This window comes from Lynx rufus, unplaced genomic scaffold, assembly GCF_022079265.1.
Source record: "Lynx rufus isolate CCGP_SWC_20201006 ecotype Redwood Valley unplaced genomic scaffold, mLynRuf1.p SCAF_8, whole genome shotgun sequence".
NCBI classification, from domain to species: domain Eukaryota; kingdom Metazoa; phylum Chordata; class Mammalia; order Carnivora; family Felidae; genus Lynx; species Lynx rufus.
This window is the reverse complement of record NW_025814896.1, coordinates 119,336,598-119,357,115: the sequence shown is the minus strand read 5'-3', so window position 1 is coordinate 119,357,115 and position 20,518 is coordinate 119,336,598. Positions and strand designations below refer to the sequence as shown.

The window sequence follows — 20,518 nt, the reverse complement described above, 5'->3', positions numbered from 1 at the left end:
TTCCTGAGAGCAGTGGACCCTCTCACAGAGGAAGGCAGCCCTGCGGCAGCAGGTGGCTAAAGTTCTCTGCTTGTGTGGTCTGTTTCAGATAATTCCCGTAGAGAAATTAGTGAAAGGAAAATTCCAAGATAATTTTGAGTTTATTCAGTGGTTTAAGAAATTCTTTGACGCAAACTATGACGGAAAGGATTACAACCCTCTGCTGGCGCGGCAGGGCCAGGACGTAGCGCCCCCTCCTAACCCAGGTGATCAGATCTTCAACAAATCCAAGAAACTCATTGGCACAGCAGGTAACGTGCCCGAGCTGGGGGAGGGAGCGTGGGGGGCCGGACCGGCATGGCTCCGCAGCCAGGAGCGCCCCCTGGGCCGCCGGCCCGGCCCTGCCAGCCTAGAGGAGACTGTTATCACGGAGTTCAGATGACGCCGCCTGCTGCCCGCCCAGACCAGGGGGAATCACAGTAGGGAGGACAGGGCTGGAAAGAGGGCCGCAAACGGAGAGCCACCGGCACCAGCCATGGGGGCAGTGGTGCTGGGAGGCCCGGGGCACTGGCTTTGTGCCTTGAGATGACGGGGCGGCATGTGGCGCGGTTCGTCTGTCCAGGTCCATCCAGGCCAGGGGCCTGGTGCCTGCACCACACACCCTTCTTGCCCCCTGCCCACTGGACGCCCCCCGGGGACAGGAGTCTGCCAAGCTTCCCCCATTGGGATCCGATCTTCCCCTATTCCAAAGGCCCACAGCCCTGAGTCCTCAAGAGATGAGTCTTTTGAAAGGAGGCTTTGTCTGGGTTCGAGAGGAAAAGGGAGAGAAGCAATAGGGCGTTTGGGGGATGAGAGGGTTGGGGAAAGGAAGAGAAAGGAGCAGCCCCAGCATCTGAACCCGTCATAGCAGAGCCACTCCTCTGTTTGCGCTGCTGCCCCGCCTGGGCCTGCCCCCCCCTTCACCTGCTTGCTTTGTGTTAGAAGCAGCCAGCTCTGTCTAGGGAGCGGCCATAGCTAGAAGACAAGTGGCCTCAGCATGCCGGGCTTGTGGGGGAGGAGCCGGGGTCCCGGAGTCAGGCCCAGCAGACAGCACAGAGCCCATCCTGAGGCAGGGATGCTGGGAGGGGCAGGGGCCCTGAGACGGAGCTTATCCCCGGGGAGGGTGGGGCTTCTGTCGGGAAAGACCCAGCAAGTGCCAGACTTGAGACCCTGCACCAGCTGCTTTTCCTCAGACTCTGGCTGACAGTATAAGAGGGCCCAACCCTCCCAGCCCCACTTCCCAAATCCTCCTTCCTGGTTGCCCTCACTTCTCCCTCAGGCCAGCTCCCCCCCCCCCCCACACCTCATACCTTCTTTGCTTCCCTATAGTCCCTGCTCTCCCAGGCTTGCCAAAGAGCTGCCCGGCTGCTGTGGTGTCAGTGTGGCCATGGCTTGAGGCCTAGATGTCGATGCCCCTCCCGAGTGGGAGAGGAGGGGAGGGCAAGAGTGCCTGCCTTTCGCATGGGCCTGCCCCCGCAGTCATCACACCAGGCTGTCTCAGGCCCCGCGAGCCGTGGGCTCACGTGGCCCCATCCGACCTTTCTCCTCTGGGCAGTTCCACAGAGGACGTCCCCCACAGGCCCCAAAAACATGCAGACCTCTGGCCGGCTGAGCAATGTGGCCCCACCCTGCATCCTCCGGAAGAACCCCCCATCAGCCCGGAATGGCGGCCATGAGACCGATGCCCAGATTCTCGAACTCAATCAGCAGGTGAGTAGGGTGGGCGAGGGTCACTGAGAGAGCCCTCAACAAAAGCCAGGACCTTGGGTGGGAAGGGGAGTCTGGGGCAGGGGCCTCTGGCCTGAACACCGCCTTGTCCCCAAGCAGCTATTGGATTTGAAGCTGACGGTGGATGGGCTGGAGAAGGAGCGTGACTTCTACTTCAGCAAACTTCGAGACATCGAGCTCATCTGCCAGGAACACGAAAGTGAGAACAGCCCGGTTATCTCGGGCATCATAGGCATTCTCTATGCCACCGAGGTGAGCTCTGCCTTCACCCGCTAATGTCCCAGGCCCACTGGGCCCTCCCCATCCTGCCCCCTGCAGACCACAAGGGGTAGCACCCGAGGGGCCTGGGGGAACAGGGTGGGGAGAGCCCACTGAAGTCAGAGCCCAGGGCCACACAGAGATCAACAGGGGAGGTGGGAGTGGCTTCCAGCAGAAGTCTCCCCCTCTGCCTGGCCTGCCTGGCTCACCACTTCCCTCTCCCTTCCCACCCTCCAGGAAGGATTTGCACCCCCCGAGGACGATGAGATTGAGGAACACCAACAGGAAGACCAAGACGAGTACTGAGGGCGGCTCCAGCCCTGGCTGACTGCACGGCCGCCGTGCCTCCCCGCCCTGCTCCCGCCCCACATTATAATCCTTTCCTTACAGCCGGTCGGCGCCGGGTGCTTTGTGTCAGTGCCGCAGCACTGGGGAGTCAGGCAAGGAGCGAGGCTTGTGGGGACGGGGCAGGTGAGCAGGCAGAGGCCCGGTGGGCGCTGGGCGAGGCCTCTGTCCACTCCTCCACCCCTATTTATTTCCGTTGTCTCTACGCTGTGTCGGCCAACACTTCCCAGGGTGGCGCTGCCGCCGCCCGCCCCAGCCAGCCGCCCGCTCCCCTGACAGCCAGCAGCTGTATATTTGACAAAGTCATTGGTATATTTTTACTTACTGGATTTTCCTTGCACTTTACCTGTTCTTTTCCCAGGGCTGACAGCACGGGGCTCCGGGGCAGTGTGCCTGGCTTGGCATCCCTACCCCATTGCTGGGAGCCTCGGCAGGACTCACCCGTTCTTATTTATTTTGTCTTCTGACTTCCCAGTAGTTGAGGGGAAGGCTGATGTCGGGAGAGGGATAAGGGGACCGAATGGGGGGTGCCTGAGGCCCCGGTGGTCAGGGAGAGGCGGGGGGAGCACGTGAGGGATGAAAATGACCTCCTGGCACCAGGCTCACCCACCCTCAGCCCCCTGCCCCCAGCACCGAAGCCCAGCACCGCCCCCAGGCCCCCAGCCACCCCTTCTGCAGCTTGGTTCATACCACACAGATTCTGCCTGGACCTTCCTGTTCGTCTGCCTCCCATCTGCCCTCCTCCCCGACCTCTGCCCCCTCGGGCCACCCAGCCTGCATATGTGTTCACTTTTATTTAAATAAACTTGTGTGGTAAAAGTCCATGCCCTGTCTCCCTCAAGCGAGCCACGGCCTGGGTCTCAATGTTTTTCTCCTCCCGAGCACTCCCCTCTCCAGAGGTGCCGGCCACGGAGCACTGCACCCCTGCCATCCTCTGTCAGGCCTAGAAACTGCCATTGGTGCTTGGCCTCAGAGGCCAGCTCTGACCTAGTCCCCATCTCTCAACACTCGTGCCAGGGCTCTAAGGGAAGGAATTCACGGAGGCCCCAAAGCCCCAATCCCCGTGAAGGAACAAAGTTTGGGGCCATGGCTGTGACGATGGGCAACCCAGTAAAGTGGCTGGGGGTGGGGGCAGTAACTGGGGGCGGGCTGGGGGCCCGGCCAAGGGTTGCTTTGGTTCAGTCTCCTTTGGGCCAGTCAGGGCGCATATTGTTATATACCTCACAACTGTGATCCAGCTGGGGACAAGGTATTATGTGACAGAGAGAGCTGAGTGGGTTACAAAGAGCAAGCAGCTCTGAGTGCTGAAGCCTAGGACAGCAGTGCCCGAGCGGTTCCTCCTTCGAACAAGCTCTGAGGAACCAGGAGTCAGGAAGCCTCACATCATCCACACAGCCCTACATTCCTGGTGCGTGCCCCGGCAAAGGGCCATCGTAACCAATGGCCCGGAAGCCGACCAGGGACCGAGGGCCCTGAAATGAATGTGGGAACCAGGCCCAATCAAACAAAGTCATCTCATTTACTGATGAAGGGACCAAGGCCTGCTTGTGACATGACTCGCTCAAGGTGGTAAAAATCTAGGTTAGACTTCAGACCTCCTGACGCATGATTCGGCGCTCATCCCCAAAGACCACGGAGGTGTGACCTCCAGAGTGTTCTGTGGCTGCAGGCTAGTAGTCCTTGTAGGTGTTTCCTCATCATCCTGAATTATGATCAAACTGGAACCGTTTCTCCTGTGACCCTGCTCCCTGAGCCTCTGCCAGACCACTGCCATTTCTCCAGTGACTCCAGATAGAAGCCTTAGAGAAGCAGTTCATTCCTGGTCATTCCTCATTCGCTTCACCTCCTCCTTTTGACTCCCACCCCCACATAGATACTTCTAGCCCTATTCTACTTCTGTTTTTCTCCTCCCAACAAGTTCCTTGCCTGCTTTTATTGATCGTTATGACTTAACTCCCTTGCCTAACTTCAAAGGGCTTTCCCTCCATTATTCCAGGTAGACACTGTAAGAGGTAGGGGTGCCCGGGTGGCTCAGTCGGTTAAGCGTCCGACTTCAGCTTAGGTCTTGATCTCGCAGTTTGTGAGTTCGAGCCCCACGTCGGGCTCTGTGCTGACAGCTCAGAGCCTGGAGCCTGCTTCGGATTCTGTGTCTCCCTCTCTCTACCCCTTACCCGCTCATACTGTCTCTCTGCGTCTCTCTCTAAAATAAATAAACATTAAAAAAAAAAAAAAAGAGGTTAAAGTAGTTGTTCTGTGTGGCCCTAATCTTCAGGCCAAGACCTCACCCCGCCAGCAAAGTGGGTGTGGTCGCCAAAACAATGCCTCCTCCCTAAAGGTGTCTGGGTCATAATTCCCAGAACTTGGAAGATGTTAGGTTACATAACAAAGGGGGATTAAGGTTGCAAGTGGAATTAAGTCACTAATCAGTTGACCTTAAAATAAGGAGAGTATTGTGGGTTATCCAGATGGGCCCAGTGTAATCACAGGGTCCATACAAGTGGAAGGGGAGCAGAGGAGTGATACCCTGTGAGAAGGACTCAATCTGCTGGCTTTGACGATGGGAGGGGCCTGAGCAAAGAAACTCGGGCAGCTTCTAGATGCTGCAAAAGGTGAAAAAACAGATACTCCCGTAGAGCCTGCAGAATGGATCACTGTCGTGCAGACACCGTAGTTTAGCCCAGTGAGACCCTGCCAGACCCTTGCCCTCCAGAACTACAAGATAATAAACGTGTTATTTTCATCCACTAAGTTTATGGCAAGTTTGTTACGGCAGCGATAAAAATCTAACGTGGTAAGTCACACTGCTTCAGTGAGCTCACCCTTCCTGCCCCCACACTAGACACCCACCTGCCCTGCTTGACCCCACATCTTGATTCTTCCCTCAGACCCCACGTGGGTAGCTGCCCAAGTCCGCTGCACGGCTAGTGTCTGAGGCTGCTCTTGGAAGGCCCAGAGTTCAGGGACATAAAGCCACTGCCGCCTCCTCCACCTCTTCCCAGTACCCTCATCATACTAAGTCTCTTCCTCGTGGAACACTTAGATGGTGAACTATAATTTTCTGCTTCCACATTTGTCTCACACAGGCTTCGAGTTCCTCACAGGCAAGTGAGGTGAATCCTCTAGCCCCCTTGGCACAGTGCCAGGTGCTTAGGTAGAGAAGGTGCTTAGAAAGTGCAGAAGCGCCTAAGTAAGTGAATGACTTCTCACCCCTGGATACCAAGGTACAACAAATGAGCGGTCAGACCGTCCCAAAGAAAGATAGAAAAGAAAGCCCCTCCCATCCTTTTTAACTACCTCCACCACGGGGCAGACCCTATGGAAAGCCCGGCCCGTTCTGTTTCTCTTCAGAAAAGAACATCTCTTCGGTGACCCTACACGTGACACAAAAAGGGTTGAGCAAAGGAGATCTTGTTGTGAGGTCGGGTAGAACTAAACCGATGATCCGAAAAAAATGAACTGATGAACGAGCAGCTCAATTACGGTCCTGGGCAAAAGCACTCCATTTCAGAGGAAACGGAGGCAAGGTCAGCCACAGTCAGGCCAGAAGGGGCTAGAGGACAGGCAGGAGGCATTCGCCCCGCCCCACCCTATCCTTCACATATACTCACTTATTTTTCCAAAACAGTAGATTGTGCCACTTTCTCACTGGCTTCCCAGTCCACATTTCTGGCAGACCATAGCATATGGGTTCGGATCGCTTTCCACCCTTCTTCACCTCCCAAATCTCATTAAACACCATCACACTGAACTACTTCGTTTCCCAGCTTTGCCCTGCTGTGCCCCACCTCTAGGCTTTCACTTAAAGCAATAAACCCGTACGGCTGGCCTGTTCTTTGCACCTGTCCTGATCGCCAACCAGTGAAAATTCTCCCTGTCCCCGGACCCATCTCAAATGCCACCTGTTTCAGGAAGGCTTCTCTAATCTCCTTCCTATCCTTAGGATATCCTCATCACTTCCCAAGCTGTTCATCCTGTAGGCATTTGGACTCTATCAGTTGTTACTACAAGGCCTCGCCTGTCTTGTACTTGAGTATGGCAGGTATGAATCTCATCCTTGAATCTAGGAGTGTACCTGAAACAGCACATTTCCTTAATTGTAATAAGTTACTTTCATTTCTCCTCTCCTCCTCCTCCCCTACTGGGATGCTTTACATTTTGTGGTTTCACATGATACTACAAGCATGGTGGAAGGCCCTCCAAGGACAGAGAAAGTCAGCAGTAACCTCTTTGAGTGGTTCCTCAGGTCTGGGGCTCTTCTTGATGACTCCCTGCCACATCTGGGACTTGGGACTGACTCTTGCACTGAGGGTCAGAGCCATTCTTTCCTATTCCCTGTAAGGGGAAACAGTCCTGGCTGTCCCAGAACCCCAGACTTTTCTCTTCTATCAGCGGGGGCCACGGCTCTCCATTTCCTGCCCTCCAAACACTTCCCCTACCCGCAAGCTCCATCCTCTTCCTTGTTCTTCCACAATAGATTTTTTTTTTATAGCCCAATAACTTAAAGTTTAACCACTAACAACAAAAAAAACTAGCACTTTCCTAGAAGGGAGAAAAAATGTAATCTTCAACCTCGCCCCGAAGGTAAGGAGAACGTTCCATTCCATCTTTCTGGCACCACTAGAAAGCAAAGAAAACCGCAATTGGTTACATTTCCAAGTCACCCAATGCAGTGGCCTTCATACAGTAAATGCCCAATTAAAATGCTCTGAATACAACAGCCTCTCATCTCAACGCCTTTGCGTGGATTTTTTTTTTTTTTTTTTTTTTTTTTTTTTTTTTTTTTTTGCTACGAAGGAGACCCCAGCCGCCCGGCCCGACCCGATACCTTGCTAGAGATAACGCGGCGAAAACGAAAGACTACAAATCCCAGGCTGCCTTGCGGTCGGCGTCACGCGCCGCGAGGCCCTGCGAGGAGACGTGGCAGAGCGCCGTGCATCCGCGCCGGACCGGAAAGCCCAGGGAGGTGGCAGTGGCGGGAGGGTCGGAGCCATGGCAGCCAAGGCGGCTGGTGGGGGGCGCTGGGAGGTGGTGAGGAAAGGGCGGCGGCCCGGGGCCGGCGGCAGTGGTAGAAGCGGCGGAGGGGACCGCCGGGCTCTCGGGGAGGCGAACGGTGTGTGGAAATACGACCTGACCCGTGAGTACCCACCCGGCCGGCCGCCAGCGCCGCCTCCCGGCCCCGGGCCTGCCCCTCCGGCGAGGTAGCGAGCAGCCACCCGAGCCCCTGGGCTGTCCTGCCGGTCGGCACCCCCCGTTCGGCGAGCGCTGCCGTGCGTCGCCTCTTGAGCCTCACAGGAGGTAGACAGCGCTAGGAGGGAGCTGTCCTCGCCTCGCAGATGAGTTAACCGAGGCCCAGTGGAGTTAGGTGCCCTTTCCCGGGGTCACATGTCAGAGGGGACCAGGACTGCCGTCTGCACACACCCTACCAGCTGTTCCCGGCCCTAGCCTGGCCTCTGGGGCCAATGTCTGAGAGCTGGGGAGAGGCAGCCGGCTTCATCGTGCTCGGTGCCGCCTCCTTGAGTAACCAGCAGGTACTGGGGTGGGGGGTGGGGGGGGAGACCGACGGGGGGGGGCCCGGCAGCGGAAGGAACGACCCCACCACTCATTCTCAACACCCAGCGAGTATTTAAGTGGCGCCTCTTTCCTCGAAGTCTCCTGGAGAGTGGAGAGAGCTTGCCACTTGTTGATTATAGAGTTGTCACACTGGAACCAAGACAGAAAAGTCCTGACCTCCCAGACTGGTAGCCACTCACCAAGGAAGCCAGCCCTCTGTATCCTACTCCTCTGCTAGTTCCCACGTACTCTGACTTATCTAATAAAGAAATGCCTCACCTCTTTGAAAGAGCCTATGAACTCAAGAGCTGCTATGACTGAAAGAAGCGACCGGGAGGGCTGCCCGCCCTGCTCCTTAAGCAGGACGCAAGAAGGGGCGTTGAGGCAGGCTCCCCACTGGAGACGAATTTGGTGACCATGTGGGGGAAGGCACCGCTGTTCCCGTGAGGCCCTCATGACTCAAGGATGGTCCCCCTTTCTCTGCCTGTCATTACCCCAGCTCCAATTCAGACGACAAGCACCCTCTATGAGCGGGGCTTTGAGAGAATCCTGAAGCGGCAGAATAAGGAGCAAGTTCCACCCCCTGCTGTGGAGCCTAAGAAACCCGGGAACAAGAAGCAGACTAAGAAGGCGGCCACCCTCGCCAACCAGAACCAGAAGCAGGGTCGCTTCCGCAGCCTGGAGGAGGCACTGAAAGCTGTGAGTGTGCCTAGACTTTAGGTGGGGAGACAACAGGGACGTGAGGCGTGGAGAAGATGAAAGGAACAAGGGGGTGGCGGTGGCCGCCGAGGGACCTGTGGAACTCGAGACACTACTTTTGGGAGGAAGCATTCAGGAAAGGGCAGAAATCCCAAGGTATAGAATGCTTGCATTTAAGACAGATCGGAAATAAGTTTCTAGGGAAACCTAGATTACGCAAGGAGAGCCTTGAAGACCCAGGGATACTGGGGAGAGGGTAGAGAAACAGCTGTGGTTCCTCACCCTGTGGAAGCAGCAGTGTTTCATTTTCCGTCTGGTCCCCTTGAACGTGTGAAGGGCTTAAGAGTATTGGGCCTTGAGATCAGCAATCCCAGCTGTACTCTTTTCCCCAAATATCCGGGTGCAGCAATATTGTGGCATTCCGCATACTTAACACTTAAAAGCAGAAACCCTTTTTTCCTTCTGCCTTCACCTAGTTCACCCGTTTTCCCACCTGTGTCCTGTTTCCCTGTACTCACTCATAACGCACCACGGGGGGCCTGTGTCCCTGGCAGCTCGACGTGGCAGCTCTGCAGAAAGAGCTGGACAAGAGCCAGAGCGTGTTCTCTGGAAACCCGTCCGTGTGGTTGAAGGACCTGGCCAGCTATCTCAACTACAAGCTCCAAGCGCCTCTAAGTGAACCCACTCTAAGCCAGCACACTCACGGTTAGTTCTTCTGACTCCCTCAAAATCAGACCAGTTCAAGAAAACACCGAAAGGGCTGTGCGTCAGCACATGAGTTAGTAAAAGAGCCCAGTGCCCCTACCCTGTCCTGATTCCTGTGCGTGAATCAAAGATGTTCTCGAATCATAACAGCTGTGACAGCGCCTGGGCCTCACTGGGATAGGGAGGATGCCAGCCTCAGTGCAGGGGGCCTCTGCCTGCACTCCCCATCCTCAGGGAGTGCACAGAGCTGCAGAAGCTTCTGGTCCTAGCACTCACGTGGAGGCCTGTCGGCCCCAGATTATCCCTACAGCCTGGTAAACCGGGAGCTGCGTGGGATCATCCGAGGGCTACTGGCCAAGGCAGCAGGGTCTCTGGAGCTCTTTTTTGACCACTGTCTGTTCACTATGCTGCAAGAACTGGATAAGACGCCAGGTGAGTGGGCCCCCCCTGTGAGGGTTAGCCCCCCCCCCCCATCTTGGAAACCTACTAGTCCCTTTTTTCTACTTCCAGATGGGCTGGGTGGTTCTGTTTCCAACAGGGAAATGTACTGATCACACTCTTTTGGAAAGAGAAAGTTAGAAGTCGCTGGGCCTGCGTTCTGGGCTCTCAGCTGCTAGAAGGGAGATTTCAGATTTGGGATGTCAAGTAGGGTATGTACGTCTGAGAACACATGTCTCTTCAGGGGAGTCACTACATGGTTACCGCATCTGTATCCAGGCCATTCTGCAAGACAAGCCCAAGATTGCCACCATGAACCTGGGCAAGGTGAGCTCAGGCTGGTGGTGGGGACACCAGGAGGCTAGGACTGGGGAGGCTGGGCAGAATCTACACTCTGGACCGAGTTAAGGGGTAGTAGAAGACCCTGTAAGACCAGTATTGATGGCTAATGCTGCTAGTGCTTGCCCTGGATGTGCTTTGTATGTACGTGAGGTAGGTACTGCCGTTACTCTCCTTTTATAGAGGAGAAGGTTGAGCTGCGGAGGGGTTCAGTAACTTTCCTAGAGTTAGTAAACTAGTAAGCGGAAAGTATGGTCAAAGGCCACAGCCTGGTGCCAGAGCACATGCTCTGAATCGCTACCCTGTACTACTCCACTGCTCCGTGGCCTGTCCCTTGTCTCCCTGTTGACATCTCTTCCTGCCTAGCGTTGGGGTGCTCCTGGTGCTTTGCCCCATCCCAACCTGCCTTTCCCACCGGTCTCAGTTCCTGGAACTGCTAAGGTCTCACCAGAGCCGTCCAGCGAAGTGTCTGACCATCATGTGGGCCCTGGGTCAAGCAGGTTTTACCAACCTCACTGAAGGACTGAAAGGTAACGGAGAAGGGGGGCAGGAAGAAGGGTGGTCTTGGAAGCAGTAAGCTTTTTAACATCCCCAGTGGGTCCGAGCCTGAGTCTTCCTCCCTGAACTTTGTCTCCTCAGTGTGGCTAGGGATCATGCTGCCTGTGCTGGGCATCAAGTCTCTGTCTCCCTTCGCCATTGCATACCTGGATCGGCTGCTCCTGTGAGTAACTGGGGGGGGGGGGGGGAGGAGGGGGGGCAGCCAGGAAGGCTTATGGTGTCCAAAGTTCCTGCTTCGGGGGCACCTCGGTCAGCTGAGCATCTGACTCCTGATTTTGGCTCGGGTCATGATCTCATGGTTTGTGGGTTTGAGCCCTGCATCGGGCTCTGCACTGACGGTGCTGAGCCTGCTTGGGATTCTCTCTCTCTCCCTCTCTCTGCCGCTCCCCTGCTTATGCTCCCTCCCTCAAAATAAATTAAAAAAACTTTTTAAAAAATTTAAAACAAAAAAACACAAAGTAGCTGTTTCAGCAAAACGGGATGCTGTGATCCTGGCCTCCATAGATGTGAGGAAAACCAGGACCAGCCCCTCCCGATCAGAATGTGAGGAAGGAAAGGAAAGAAGCTATTAAGGAGTAGGGGGTGGGGCAGGGTTTATGCCCATTTCCCTAGATGTTGGGTTTAGCTGGGTTCACAGCCTGTATGGTAGTTTCCACAAGTCTATTCCTTCCTTCCCCCATAGGATGCACCCCAACCTCACCAAGGGCTTTGGCATGATTGGCCCCAAGGACTTCTTCCCACTTCTGGACTTTGCCTACATGCCCAACAACTCCCTGACACCCAGGTAGGACTACCCTGGGGCACACCTGCTGTGAAGGATCCCAGCAGAGTCAGGAGCAGGCAGCATATTTCCTGTCCCCTCTTCTCCAACCATCCTAAATTTGAGATTCTCAACCTGCAAGGTTCAAGGGATCGGTGAACCTCCTGAGATTGTGTGGGCCCTCGAGTATCATTGCCATATGGACGTTTTCCTGGGGAGAAGATCCATGACTTCAACAGATTTCCCGGGGACTCTCTGTGTTTGAAAAGACTCCTTGCCATTATAAGGCCCTTAGCGACTCCCCTCTCTCGGGCAGGAAAAGGGACACATCACATAGCTCCATTTAGAGCCTGTGCCTGGCTCTCCTCCCCACCCCCACCCCAGCCTGCAGGAGCAGCTGTGTCAGCTCTACCCCCGACTGAAGGTGCTGGCGTTTGGGGCGAGGCCGGAATCCATCCTGCATACGTACTTCCCCTCCTTCCTGTCCAGAGCCACCCCTAGCTGCCCTCCTGAGATGAAGAAAGAGGTGAGGAAGTGGCGGGAGGCCGCTGCAGAGGTCCCTACCTGCTGGTGAGGTCCCTGCCTTCATGGGACCCGTTTCCTGGGCACCTCCTTAGCTCCTGATAGCCACCCGCCCCACTCGCACACCACCCTCACGAGGACGGAGCTAAGCTGGTCTCTGATGTCCTGCCTCTTGTGGACGGGTGACCTTCCAGCTCAAGCTCTAGGTTGGGAGTTCCAGCCTCCCCGTTACGACCTCTGAGACATTTCTGGGGTCTTGGTATGATTTCCCCATTCTCTGGGATGGGTGTGTTGCCTGGGCTGCCGCACTTGGGGGCCAGGGGTTACCTCTCAGCACCCTCCCCTCCAGCCAGCCCCAGGCCCCAGCAGTTTCTCCTGTCCCCTATGCAGCTCCTGAGCAGCCTGACCGAGTGCCTGACGGTGGACCCCCTCAGCGCCAGTGTCTGGAGGCAGCTGTACCCCAAGCACTTGTCACAGTCCAGGCAGGTGGGGGTGGGGGGCTGCCCACCTCCAGTCCATACAGAGAAGCCTAATCCATGCTTCCCCACCTGTCCCTAGCCTAGAAGTAGAAGGGGAAAATCTGTCACTGTCCTTTGGGTTCGTGCCTCTCAAATTAAGCGGGAACGTTGCTGGGGTGGCCTCTAGGAAGCTGCCCACTGTGGGAGGGAAGTGAAGGAGCCAGGGCCTAAAGGGGGACGGGAAGGGCCAAGTGGGCCCCCTGATTGCAAGGGGTTGTGCTTTCCCCATAGCCTGCTGCTGGAACACCTGCTCAGGTCCTGGGAGCAGATTCCCAAGAAGGTGAGGAGCTGGGAGGACATGGCAGGCTGAGCCTCGTCTGGGTTCTGGGTTCGTACCCTTCAACCACTGCCCCCCTCCCTGAGAAGGCACTGTATTCACTGCGTGGACAGTGAAACAGGGTGGAGGCTCGGTTCCCTTACAGACTGAATGCTGTCCTCTCAACCCAGACTTTTCTTATCTGATAGACACAGAAGTCTTTGCAAGAAACCATTCAGTCCTTCAATCTTACCAACCAGGAGCTGCTAAGGAAGGGCAGCTGCAACAACCAGGATGCCGTCACCTGTGACACAGCCTGCAAGGTACCAGCACCCAGCCCTCCCCAGCCCGCGCACCGTCCTAAGCCTGTGGCTCAGCACATTCTCCGCCCCACCTGTCGCTGGAGGGGAGGAGGCCTGGCTTGAGGCCCGCCTTAAGAGGCGAGGACCACCCCCTTCGCTTCTGACCACCGGTCCTTCCCCCTCCCCTCGTAGGGCCTGTTGCAGCAGGCACGGGGCTACCGGCTGCCCTGGACACGGCTGCTCCTACTGGTGCTGATCTTTGCCGTAGGTTTCCTGTGCCATGACTTCCGGTCACATAGCTCTTTCCAGGGTAAGCAGTGATTGACAGGTGAGGAAGATAGCACGAGGGTGAGGCACGGGGCTAGGTGTAGTGGCCACTGCCCCTAATACAGCCTTGTCCTAGTCCTACAGAAGAAACCTTTCCAGGCAGGCTTTTCTGTCCACAACTGTGACATTACCGCTTCAGATTGGACTGTTGCTTTGCAGTGTAGAAATGCTTATGTATGCACGGTCTTGTTTGAGAAAGTGTTACCTCCTTTTTAACTCCTGAGGAAATTGAGGGTCACATTTACCAATTAGCTTCAGATCACGGCTGGTAAGTAGACGGGTGGACCCTCCAACCCAGGCTTCCTGACACCTGCCTGGCTGCCTCATTCCCATTCACCCGGCCCAGCAGGAGAAACGGGCTCAGCTCCCCAGGCCTGCACCCCTCCCTCCAAGCGAGCATGCTCCAGAGCAGACTGGAGCCAGCTCTGCAGCCCCGTGAGCACGCTGCGTTCTGCTACATCCCCCACTGGGCCTGCTCTGGGGCCTGTAGTGTCTGTCTCCCCACTCCCTGTCCCCCTTGCCCCCCAGCTCACCACGGGCCCCCTTTACTCAGCCTCCCTCTCTGGCCGGTTGCTTCAATCATCTGGGTTCTTGCCTGCTGGCCAGCACGTATGTGCCAAGGTCTACTCCTACAGCCTGCAAGGCTACAGGTGAGCTCCGCCTGGGGAGGGGAGAAAGGAGGTGGCAGGGAGAGGGCTTGGTGTTCGAGGTGGTGGCGGTATCGGTCGGGAACGATGGCGGTTTTCCCTCCCCAAGGCCTCCCTTCCCCCCAGCTGTTCTCAGGGGAGCCGAGCTGTCTGAGGAAACTCGGCCTTCCTTTCTCCCCTCCATCTTGTACAGCTGGCTGCAGGAGACCCTGCCAGCCTGGGGCTCCCACCTGCTGACCGTGGTGAGGCCCGGTTTGCAGCTGGCCTGGACCCACACCAATGCCACAGTCAGCTTTCTTTCTGCCCACTGTGCCTCCCACCTTGCCTGGGCTGGTGACAGCCTCGCCGGCCTCTCCCAGAGGGTAAGCCAGATACAGGGAGAATGGCTGGTCTGCCCAGGGGCCGGAAGGTCCAGCCCCGTGTGGAGCGCGTCCTCAGGACCAGGATGCGTTCTCCCGGTGCTCTAACCGCCCCCATGCTCTGTGCTCCAGCTGCAGATCCAGCTCCCCGACACCCTGATGCAGCTGCTCCGGTCTCTGAGGGAGCTGCTCCTGCTGCTTTACCACAGTGTGTTGCTGCCGCTGTGGCACGTCCTGCTAGAGGCCCTGGCCCGGGCCCAGGAGCGCTGCCATGAGGCGTGCAGGTGAGAGCCGCGTCCAGCGCTGCAGCAGGAGCCCCGGAGCCCCCTGCCCTTTGCCCAGGGACAGGGCTCTCCGTCCAGTCTCTCCCTGTGCCCCGCCCCAGCGGTCAAGCGTCCCTCGGCGACTCCGGGATGCGGGTTGTGGGTCTGAGCTGCAACCCTGTGACTTGACACCGCCTCCGAACCCCCACAAATGTTCTGCTTTCCTCCCAGAGGTGAGGTGACTTGGGACTGCGTGAGGACACAGCTCAGTGCGGCTGCCCGCTGGACCTGGCTCTGCCTACAGGACATCACCGTGGCTTTCTTGGACTGGGCACTTGCCATGATATCCCAGCAATAGGCCCCGCGTCCCTGTCTGGGGCAGCCCTCGGAGACTGCTGGGGGGTTTCTGCAAAGGAGTCTTTTTTACTTGGCGCCCGAGTTCTGTCTCCTAGGCAAGTGGCCAGTGGCCTCTGTCCCACTTCTTCTACCTTTGGTGGGGACTGAGCCCAGAGGCATCTCAGCCTCCTACCCCTGATCCCACTGAACACTTGCCTGGCCCTGTTGCATGTAGCTCCCGGCCTCTGTCCTCAGGCCGGTAGCCTCTGTAGCCCATTCTGGTCTCCTGCTCTCCACTTCCTTCCATCTCATCCCCGAAGCCCCAAAACAGCTCCTCTCCAAAGTGGTGGGACTCCACTGAGTGACATCTGCATTCTTTTGACGAGTGATTCCTGCTCCCAGACTTTGGTCACGGTGGAACAAGGAGAGGGGCCTCCAGAAGAATATAGCACCGTAGTGGGCGACAGCGGCCTCGCCTCAACCCACAGCCTGGGCGTGACTGTCGGTGGACGTGAGGCCTGGCCGGAAAGGCCTCTCACCTCCAAATGCCCAACTTAAGTCCTTTGAGGCCCCTCACTGCCCCCCCTCCATCGTGGTCCTACTTTCTTACTCTCCACTCCCCTTTGTTGCTGGGGGACTCTGCCTCAAGGTTCAGCTTATCTCTGCCGCCCAGCCCCACCGTCTGCCTGGAGAGCAAAGCCCAGGTGGTTGTGTGCCTCGGGCCCAGCGAACCTTCCAGCAGCCCGTCGGGACGGGATTCAGCATGTGGCCCCTGGGTATGCCTACTGGGTGGAATAAAGGACACAGGTGTGATTGCCAGCTTTCCTGTCCACATCGTCACGTCGGGATTCCCGTGGTTGTGAACGGGACAGCGAAACACTGGGCATGCGTGTTCTCCTTTGGCCCCCTGCCTCCTGGAGGTTGTAGCCACTGGCTGCAGGGGAGCTTCTGGCAGGGAAAGCTCACGCCCATCACTCTAAACTTGGACCTGTTGAGGATTCCAGACGCTCCTTTTGCTGCCCTAATCATATTGTCTCACTTGCCACTATGATTCGTGTCCCAACACCTACCTTGATGGCTTGACTATTTTAAGCTGGAAAAAGCAGGGAGAGTTTCCTAGGGGAATTCTTGGTCTGTGATTGGTGGTGTTCTCTTCCTTGCTAGGACCTTCATTTTATTTTATTTTATTATTTTATTTTTATTTGTATTTTTATTTGTTTTTAGGTAGGCTCCACGCCCAGTGTGGGGCTTGAACTCACAACCCTGAGATCAGAGAGTCACATGCTCTCGGAGAGAGCCAGCCAGGCTCCTTGCCAGGACCTTAATTTATTAATTAGTTTTATAAGGCAAGGAGTGAAAGATGTAGGACTCCAAAAGACACACGAGTCAAGGCCTATCACCAAAGCCCCTTTTTGTTTTTGACTGGGGACCGTAAGAGAGCTGCACAGGCTTTCCACTCTCACCTCAAGATTCTAATGTTTGAAATGTAAGCAGTGCTAGAGGTGCGCTGTCCACTCCAATCCCCCCCAGGCTGGTTCCTGCTTCCATCAAACCCTGAGATGACAGCAGGATGATGGCCAGCTACCACTTTCCCATTCAGTTGTTGCCCTGAGACTCTGCCTATCAAGTAGCCAGCGTAGAAAAATCATGGCACAAAGTGAGGTCATGAGTACAATGGCGTCTCCCGTTGTGTTCTCTTCCCTTGTTAGGATGTAACTCTTACCTGTCGAGCGTTAAACAGTCCACATTGGGCAGAACCCTGCTCCTAGTGGCAGGTGACCGCGACCATTTTTCCCAAGGGAAAAAACCCACCTGGCAGCTAAGGTCTGGGACTGCTAGGCAGGACTGTCCAAGGGTCCCAAGACCTCACTTCTTCCCAATCAGAAACAGGTGCAATTCTTAAGAATAGCTAATCCTTCTAACTGGCCTGAATTCAAGGCAAGTTGAAGGAAGGGCTGCTGTGAACCTGGCTTGGCAACAGCATAGGACAAGTAAAATGACGACCCTGTCCTATGATGACATTGAATCACCAACGCTGCCGGACTGTCACAATCCAGCAAATCAAAGAACGCCACTTAGGAGTGCTGCGTTGGTTTCTAGTGTGTACGAGATTTACCTTGCTGGGTTTGTTTAATTTCTGACCTAGAATCCTGGGCTACAACGTGTAATCAGGTTGGCTGGGGCCTCCACAGCTTTTCATAGGGACACTGACACCCTAATTGGCTTTATTTGATAAACCCCGTTGTTTGACCTGTTATTGGAATTGTCCAGAATTTCTCCGGTGTCAAGAGAAGTAGTCCAACACTGCACCTGCTGTCCAATAAAGCTAAACCAGACACCCAGAAGTCTCACATTTGGCAGACCTGTCAATGCACAAGCATCTAAGCTGAGCCAGTGAACTGACCTAGTGTGGACTAGACGAGCAGACCCAGGCTGACAGGTGGGCTATCACCCTATGATGATGGGTGTTACTGGAGGAACAGAAGTCACCTGACGCCTCAGAAGGTCACATTTGGACATTGTAACTTTTTACACAGCTGGAGTTCTACAGATAACATGCCCCAAACAACGAAGGGCAGTTTGAGTATGGTTATCTTTTGTCAATCTCTTACCAACTCCTGTATGGGCCTGCGAGTTCTGGTACATGACTCATTTGAAACACTTCTTCCCAAAAGGCTTAAAGCACATTTCTGGATGTGGACCTATAGCGCCAGCTTTACAGCAGGGCAGCTTAATGGGTGGTCTGACTTCCCCAAAGCATGGCGTCGCTAGACTCACCTGTAGCATTGCCAGTCCCTTCTCAAATGCCATCACCTCTGGGGTGGAGTGTTTCCCACGGAGACGGGCATTCCTGCCTGTTCAAACGATGATTTCAAAGACTCTCTAAGGACATAGGAAAATGCTTATAATTGAGCTCAATTTGTTGAAAATGGGCTATAATAAAAGTATCCAGAAGAGCGTTGGCAAGGATGTGGAGAAATTAGAACCCTCCTACATTGCTGGTGGGAATATAAAATGGTTCAGTCAGTGTGGAAAAAATTTGGTGGTTCCTCAAAGAGTTAAACATATAATTACCACAAACCCCAGCGATGTCACTCCTATACACCCAAGATAAAAACACATATCCACACAGAAACTTGTACATGAATGTTTATAGCACTGTTATTCATAAAAGTTAAAAGGTGGGAACAGCCCAAATGCCCATCAATAGATGGATAAACAAAATGGTATAGTGATACAATGGAATATTATGCAACCACCAAAAGGGAGAAGGTGCTGACACGTAACACAACCCGGAAGAGTCTCAAAAACATTATGACAAGTGGAAGAAATCGGACACAAAAGGTCACATATTTTATTATTTCTCTTATATGGGATCTCCAGAATAGGCAAAGCCATAGAGAAAAAGCAGGTTAGTGGTTGCCTGGGCAGGGGCGCCGGTCGGGGAGTGGGGGAGTGGTGGTGGGGAATGATTACTTAAAGAGTACAGGATGTTCTTCTAGGGTGATGAAAAAAATAAGTTTTGAAACTAGAGAGAAATCATAATTTGCATAATACTGTGAATGCACGAAGTGCTACTGAACCGTTCATACTTTAAAACGGTTCGTTGTATGTTATGGGAATCTCGTCTTTAAAAAAAAAAAAAAAGTTCGGTTTACCAGCATCCTTCCCCTCAAGAAAGAGAGTCAATGGGCACACTAAAGACTGAGCCAAGAAAACTGCCCAAATTAACACTCTCGGACACAGTGGTAGCATTTGAAGCAGCAGAATGAAGCTAAACTAAGAAATCGGTGGGGAGATGTTAACCTCCTGCTTCGTGGGTGGGCGCAAGAGTGAAAGCCCTGTGTGCTCAGTGACATCAGAGACCTCGGATTTAAAGTGTAGGGCTGCAACGGGTCCTAAAACCATCACTGGACCTGGATTTGCCCGGGGCGACTGTGACTCCAGGTAGCCCAGGCCGCAGAGCTGGAAATGGTCCAGGTCTTCCCACACAGGCACTCCGCCAGACCACCAAGCAAGGCTTCGTAGGGGAGGTGGGTTTTAGGTTGGCTTCAAAGCCCCAGGAAATTCTGGTGGGCAAAGGATTGTAGGCTGGCATTCCAGGCCCTTGGAAAGAGGCGCGGAGGTGTGACGAGATAGGGGCAGGGGCGGACGGGTGGACTTGGCCTCGCCCAGGGCCCCCTCCGCGCTTGCGGCCAGGCCGGAATCGCAGGCTTTCTGCGCCGCGGGACGGTGCGCTGTCCTGCACACAGCGAACAGCTCTGTGGTTTGCATGTTTCATGCTCCAGCCAGAACGAATAAATCCTGACAAAATGTTGGTTAACTGACCTAATGAATGTCCTTCACATCAGGAGAGCAGTAGGATTTTACCGGTGCCCCAAGACACCGAAGGGAAATCTGGAGCAAATAGCGAAAGTAAGCCCTCGGCTTTGCAAACTGGACTTGCGCCTTGCAACTGCAGAGCACATGTGCGTGCCCGCCGCGCACGGGAAATGCTTCCAGCGGCCCAAGGTTGCGAGCGGGATCTCAAAGCGTCCTCAATCCTATAAAAGCCACGGGGGGTGAGGAGATGTGGTTTTTTTTTTTGTTTGTTTGTTTGTTTGTTTTGTAAAAAACGGAAATGGAAGGTAAGTGTATTGCCCATTTCCTTTGTCCAGAGTTGGGAAGCAGGTTCTTTGCCCGAACTTGTTTCCGGCTTCCTTTGTTTCCGTGCGGCTTGGAGGGACTCGGCAGGAGAGCTCCTTTTATAAAGCGGGGTGGGGAGCTTTCCCCCAAATCTTCCAGGTCTTGTCAGAGTAATGTGGCGTTGGTAAGCATTAGGGAGGAATTGGCAGACGCCGGAGACAGCGGAGCCTTCGATAGCTCAGTTGGTAGAGCGGAGGACTGTAGTGGTACGAGTTGCGGCAATCCTTAGGTCGCTGGTTCGATTCCGGCTCGAAGGACTTCGTACAATCTTTTTAGCTTCCAACTCAAGCCAATCAAGTCGTAGGGAGAAAGTTTCACTCAGAGGCCCGCTGTGGATTTGCAGGAGGACGGCAGATGTTCGGTGAAACACATGTGCAGTAAGTAATCAGTGTACGACCCAACCCTCTTCTGTGTTAAATGCGAAGATATGTTATTACTATTGCTTACGTGTGATTATTATATGCCTGCTTTTAAAAATCTTGCCCACGATCCCCCTGTACACTGCTAGATAAAGGTTTTGAATTACAGTCGGTCCTCGGGTCAGCGGCCAGCCTAGAACAGCCTGTAAGGCAAAAGGAAGAGAGGCGGCAGCAGGCGGGGGATTAGCTCAAATGGTAGAGCGCTCGCTTAGCATGCGAGAGGTAGCGGGATCGATGCCCGCATCCTCCACTGAGGCTTTTTGCCCCTTGTATCAGTGTCAGAGGATTCCTGAAGGGCGGGAGATCCGCTGACCCAGGAAGGTATTTTGTAATACACAGAAGAGCGCGGTGCGCAATGATTAGCTTCGCACATCGTCCTTTTATTTTGCAGGTGAGTCTTCCGGTTTATTTCTTGGTCACTTTTGTCTTGCCCTCCTCTCAGCGGGCAGGCCGTTAACCGTCTTCTGAGAAGACCCCGGTGGAAC

The 20,518-nt window shown here is 54.9% G+C and overlaps 2 protein-coding genes and 2 non-coding genes across 7 annotated transcripts in view; all 4 read left to right on the top strand.

Moving 5' to 3' along the window:
• Nucleotides 1-3,171, top strand: part of MAPRE3 (microtubule associated protein RP/EB family member 3) — a 54,032-nt gene extending 50,861 nt beyond the window's left edge. For 2 of the 3 annotated variants that reach the window (XM_047069042.1, XM_047069040.1), the window contains exons 4-7: nucleotides 89-290; nucleotides 1,574-1,728; nucleotides 1,846-1,998; nucleotides 2,242-3,171. In XM_047069042.1, the coding sequence (XP_046924998.1) occupies nucleotides 89-290; nucleotides 1,574-1,728; nucleotides 1,846-1,998; nucleotides 2,242-2,310 (579 nt within the window). In that variant the 3' untranslated portion in view covers nucleotides 2,311-3,171. The remainder of the gene's footprint in view (nucleotides 1-88; nucleotides 291-1,573; nucleotides 1,729-1,845; nucleotides 1,999-2,241) is intronic. The other variant, XM_047069041.1, reaches the window with a different exon arrangement.
• A 4,140-nt stretch (nucleotides 3,172-7,311) lies between these two features.
• Nucleotides 7,312-15,747, top strand: TMEM214 (transmembrane protein 214). 2 transcript variants are annotated; one of them, XM_047068784.1, is made up of 17 exons: nucleotides 7,312-7,483; nucleotides 8,399-8,598; nucleotides 9,153-9,303; nucleotides 9,601-9,735; nucleotides 9,986-10,068; nucleotides 10,505-10,610; nucleotides 10,720-10,801; nucleotides 11,321-11,422; nucleotides 11,783-11,924; nucleotides 12,311-12,402; nucleotides 12,670-12,718; nucleotides 12,904-13,017; nucleotides 13,189-13,306; nucleotides 13,877-13,973; nucleotides 14,164-14,332; nucleotides 14,462-14,613; nucleotides 14,824-15,747. In XM_047068784.1, the coding sequence occupies exons 1-17, from the start codon at nucleotides 7,339-7,341 to the stop codon at nucleotides 14,948-14,950; spliced, it is 2,064 nt and encodes a 687-aa protein (XP_046924740.1). In that variant the 5' UTR covers nucleotides 7,312-7,338; the 3' UTR covers nucleotides 14,951-15,747. The 2 variants fall into 2 exon arrangements, with proteins under 2 accessions (XP_046924740.1, XP_046924741.1); XM_047068785.1 differs by lacking the exon at nucleotides 14,824-15,747 and having other exon boundaries at nucleotides 13,852-13,973; nucleotides 14,462-14,554.
• Nucleotides 15,748-19,781: 4,034 nt separating this feature from the next.
• Nucleotides 19,782-19,871, top strand: TRNAY-GUA (transfer RNA tyrosine (anticodon GUA)). Its single transcript is given in 2 exon segments — nucleotides 19,782-19,818; nucleotides 19,836-19,871. It is a non-coding gene; the product is annotated as a tRNA-Tyr (tRNA).
• A 339-nt stretch (nucleotides 19,872-20,210) lies between these two features.
• On the top strand, nucleotides 20,211-20,283 carry TRNAA-AGC (transfer RNA alanine (anticodon AGC)). The gene has a single exon. It is a non-coding gene; the product is annotated as a tRNA-Ala (tRNA).
• The last annotated feature ends 235 nt before the right edge of the window (nucleotides 20,284-20,518 follow it).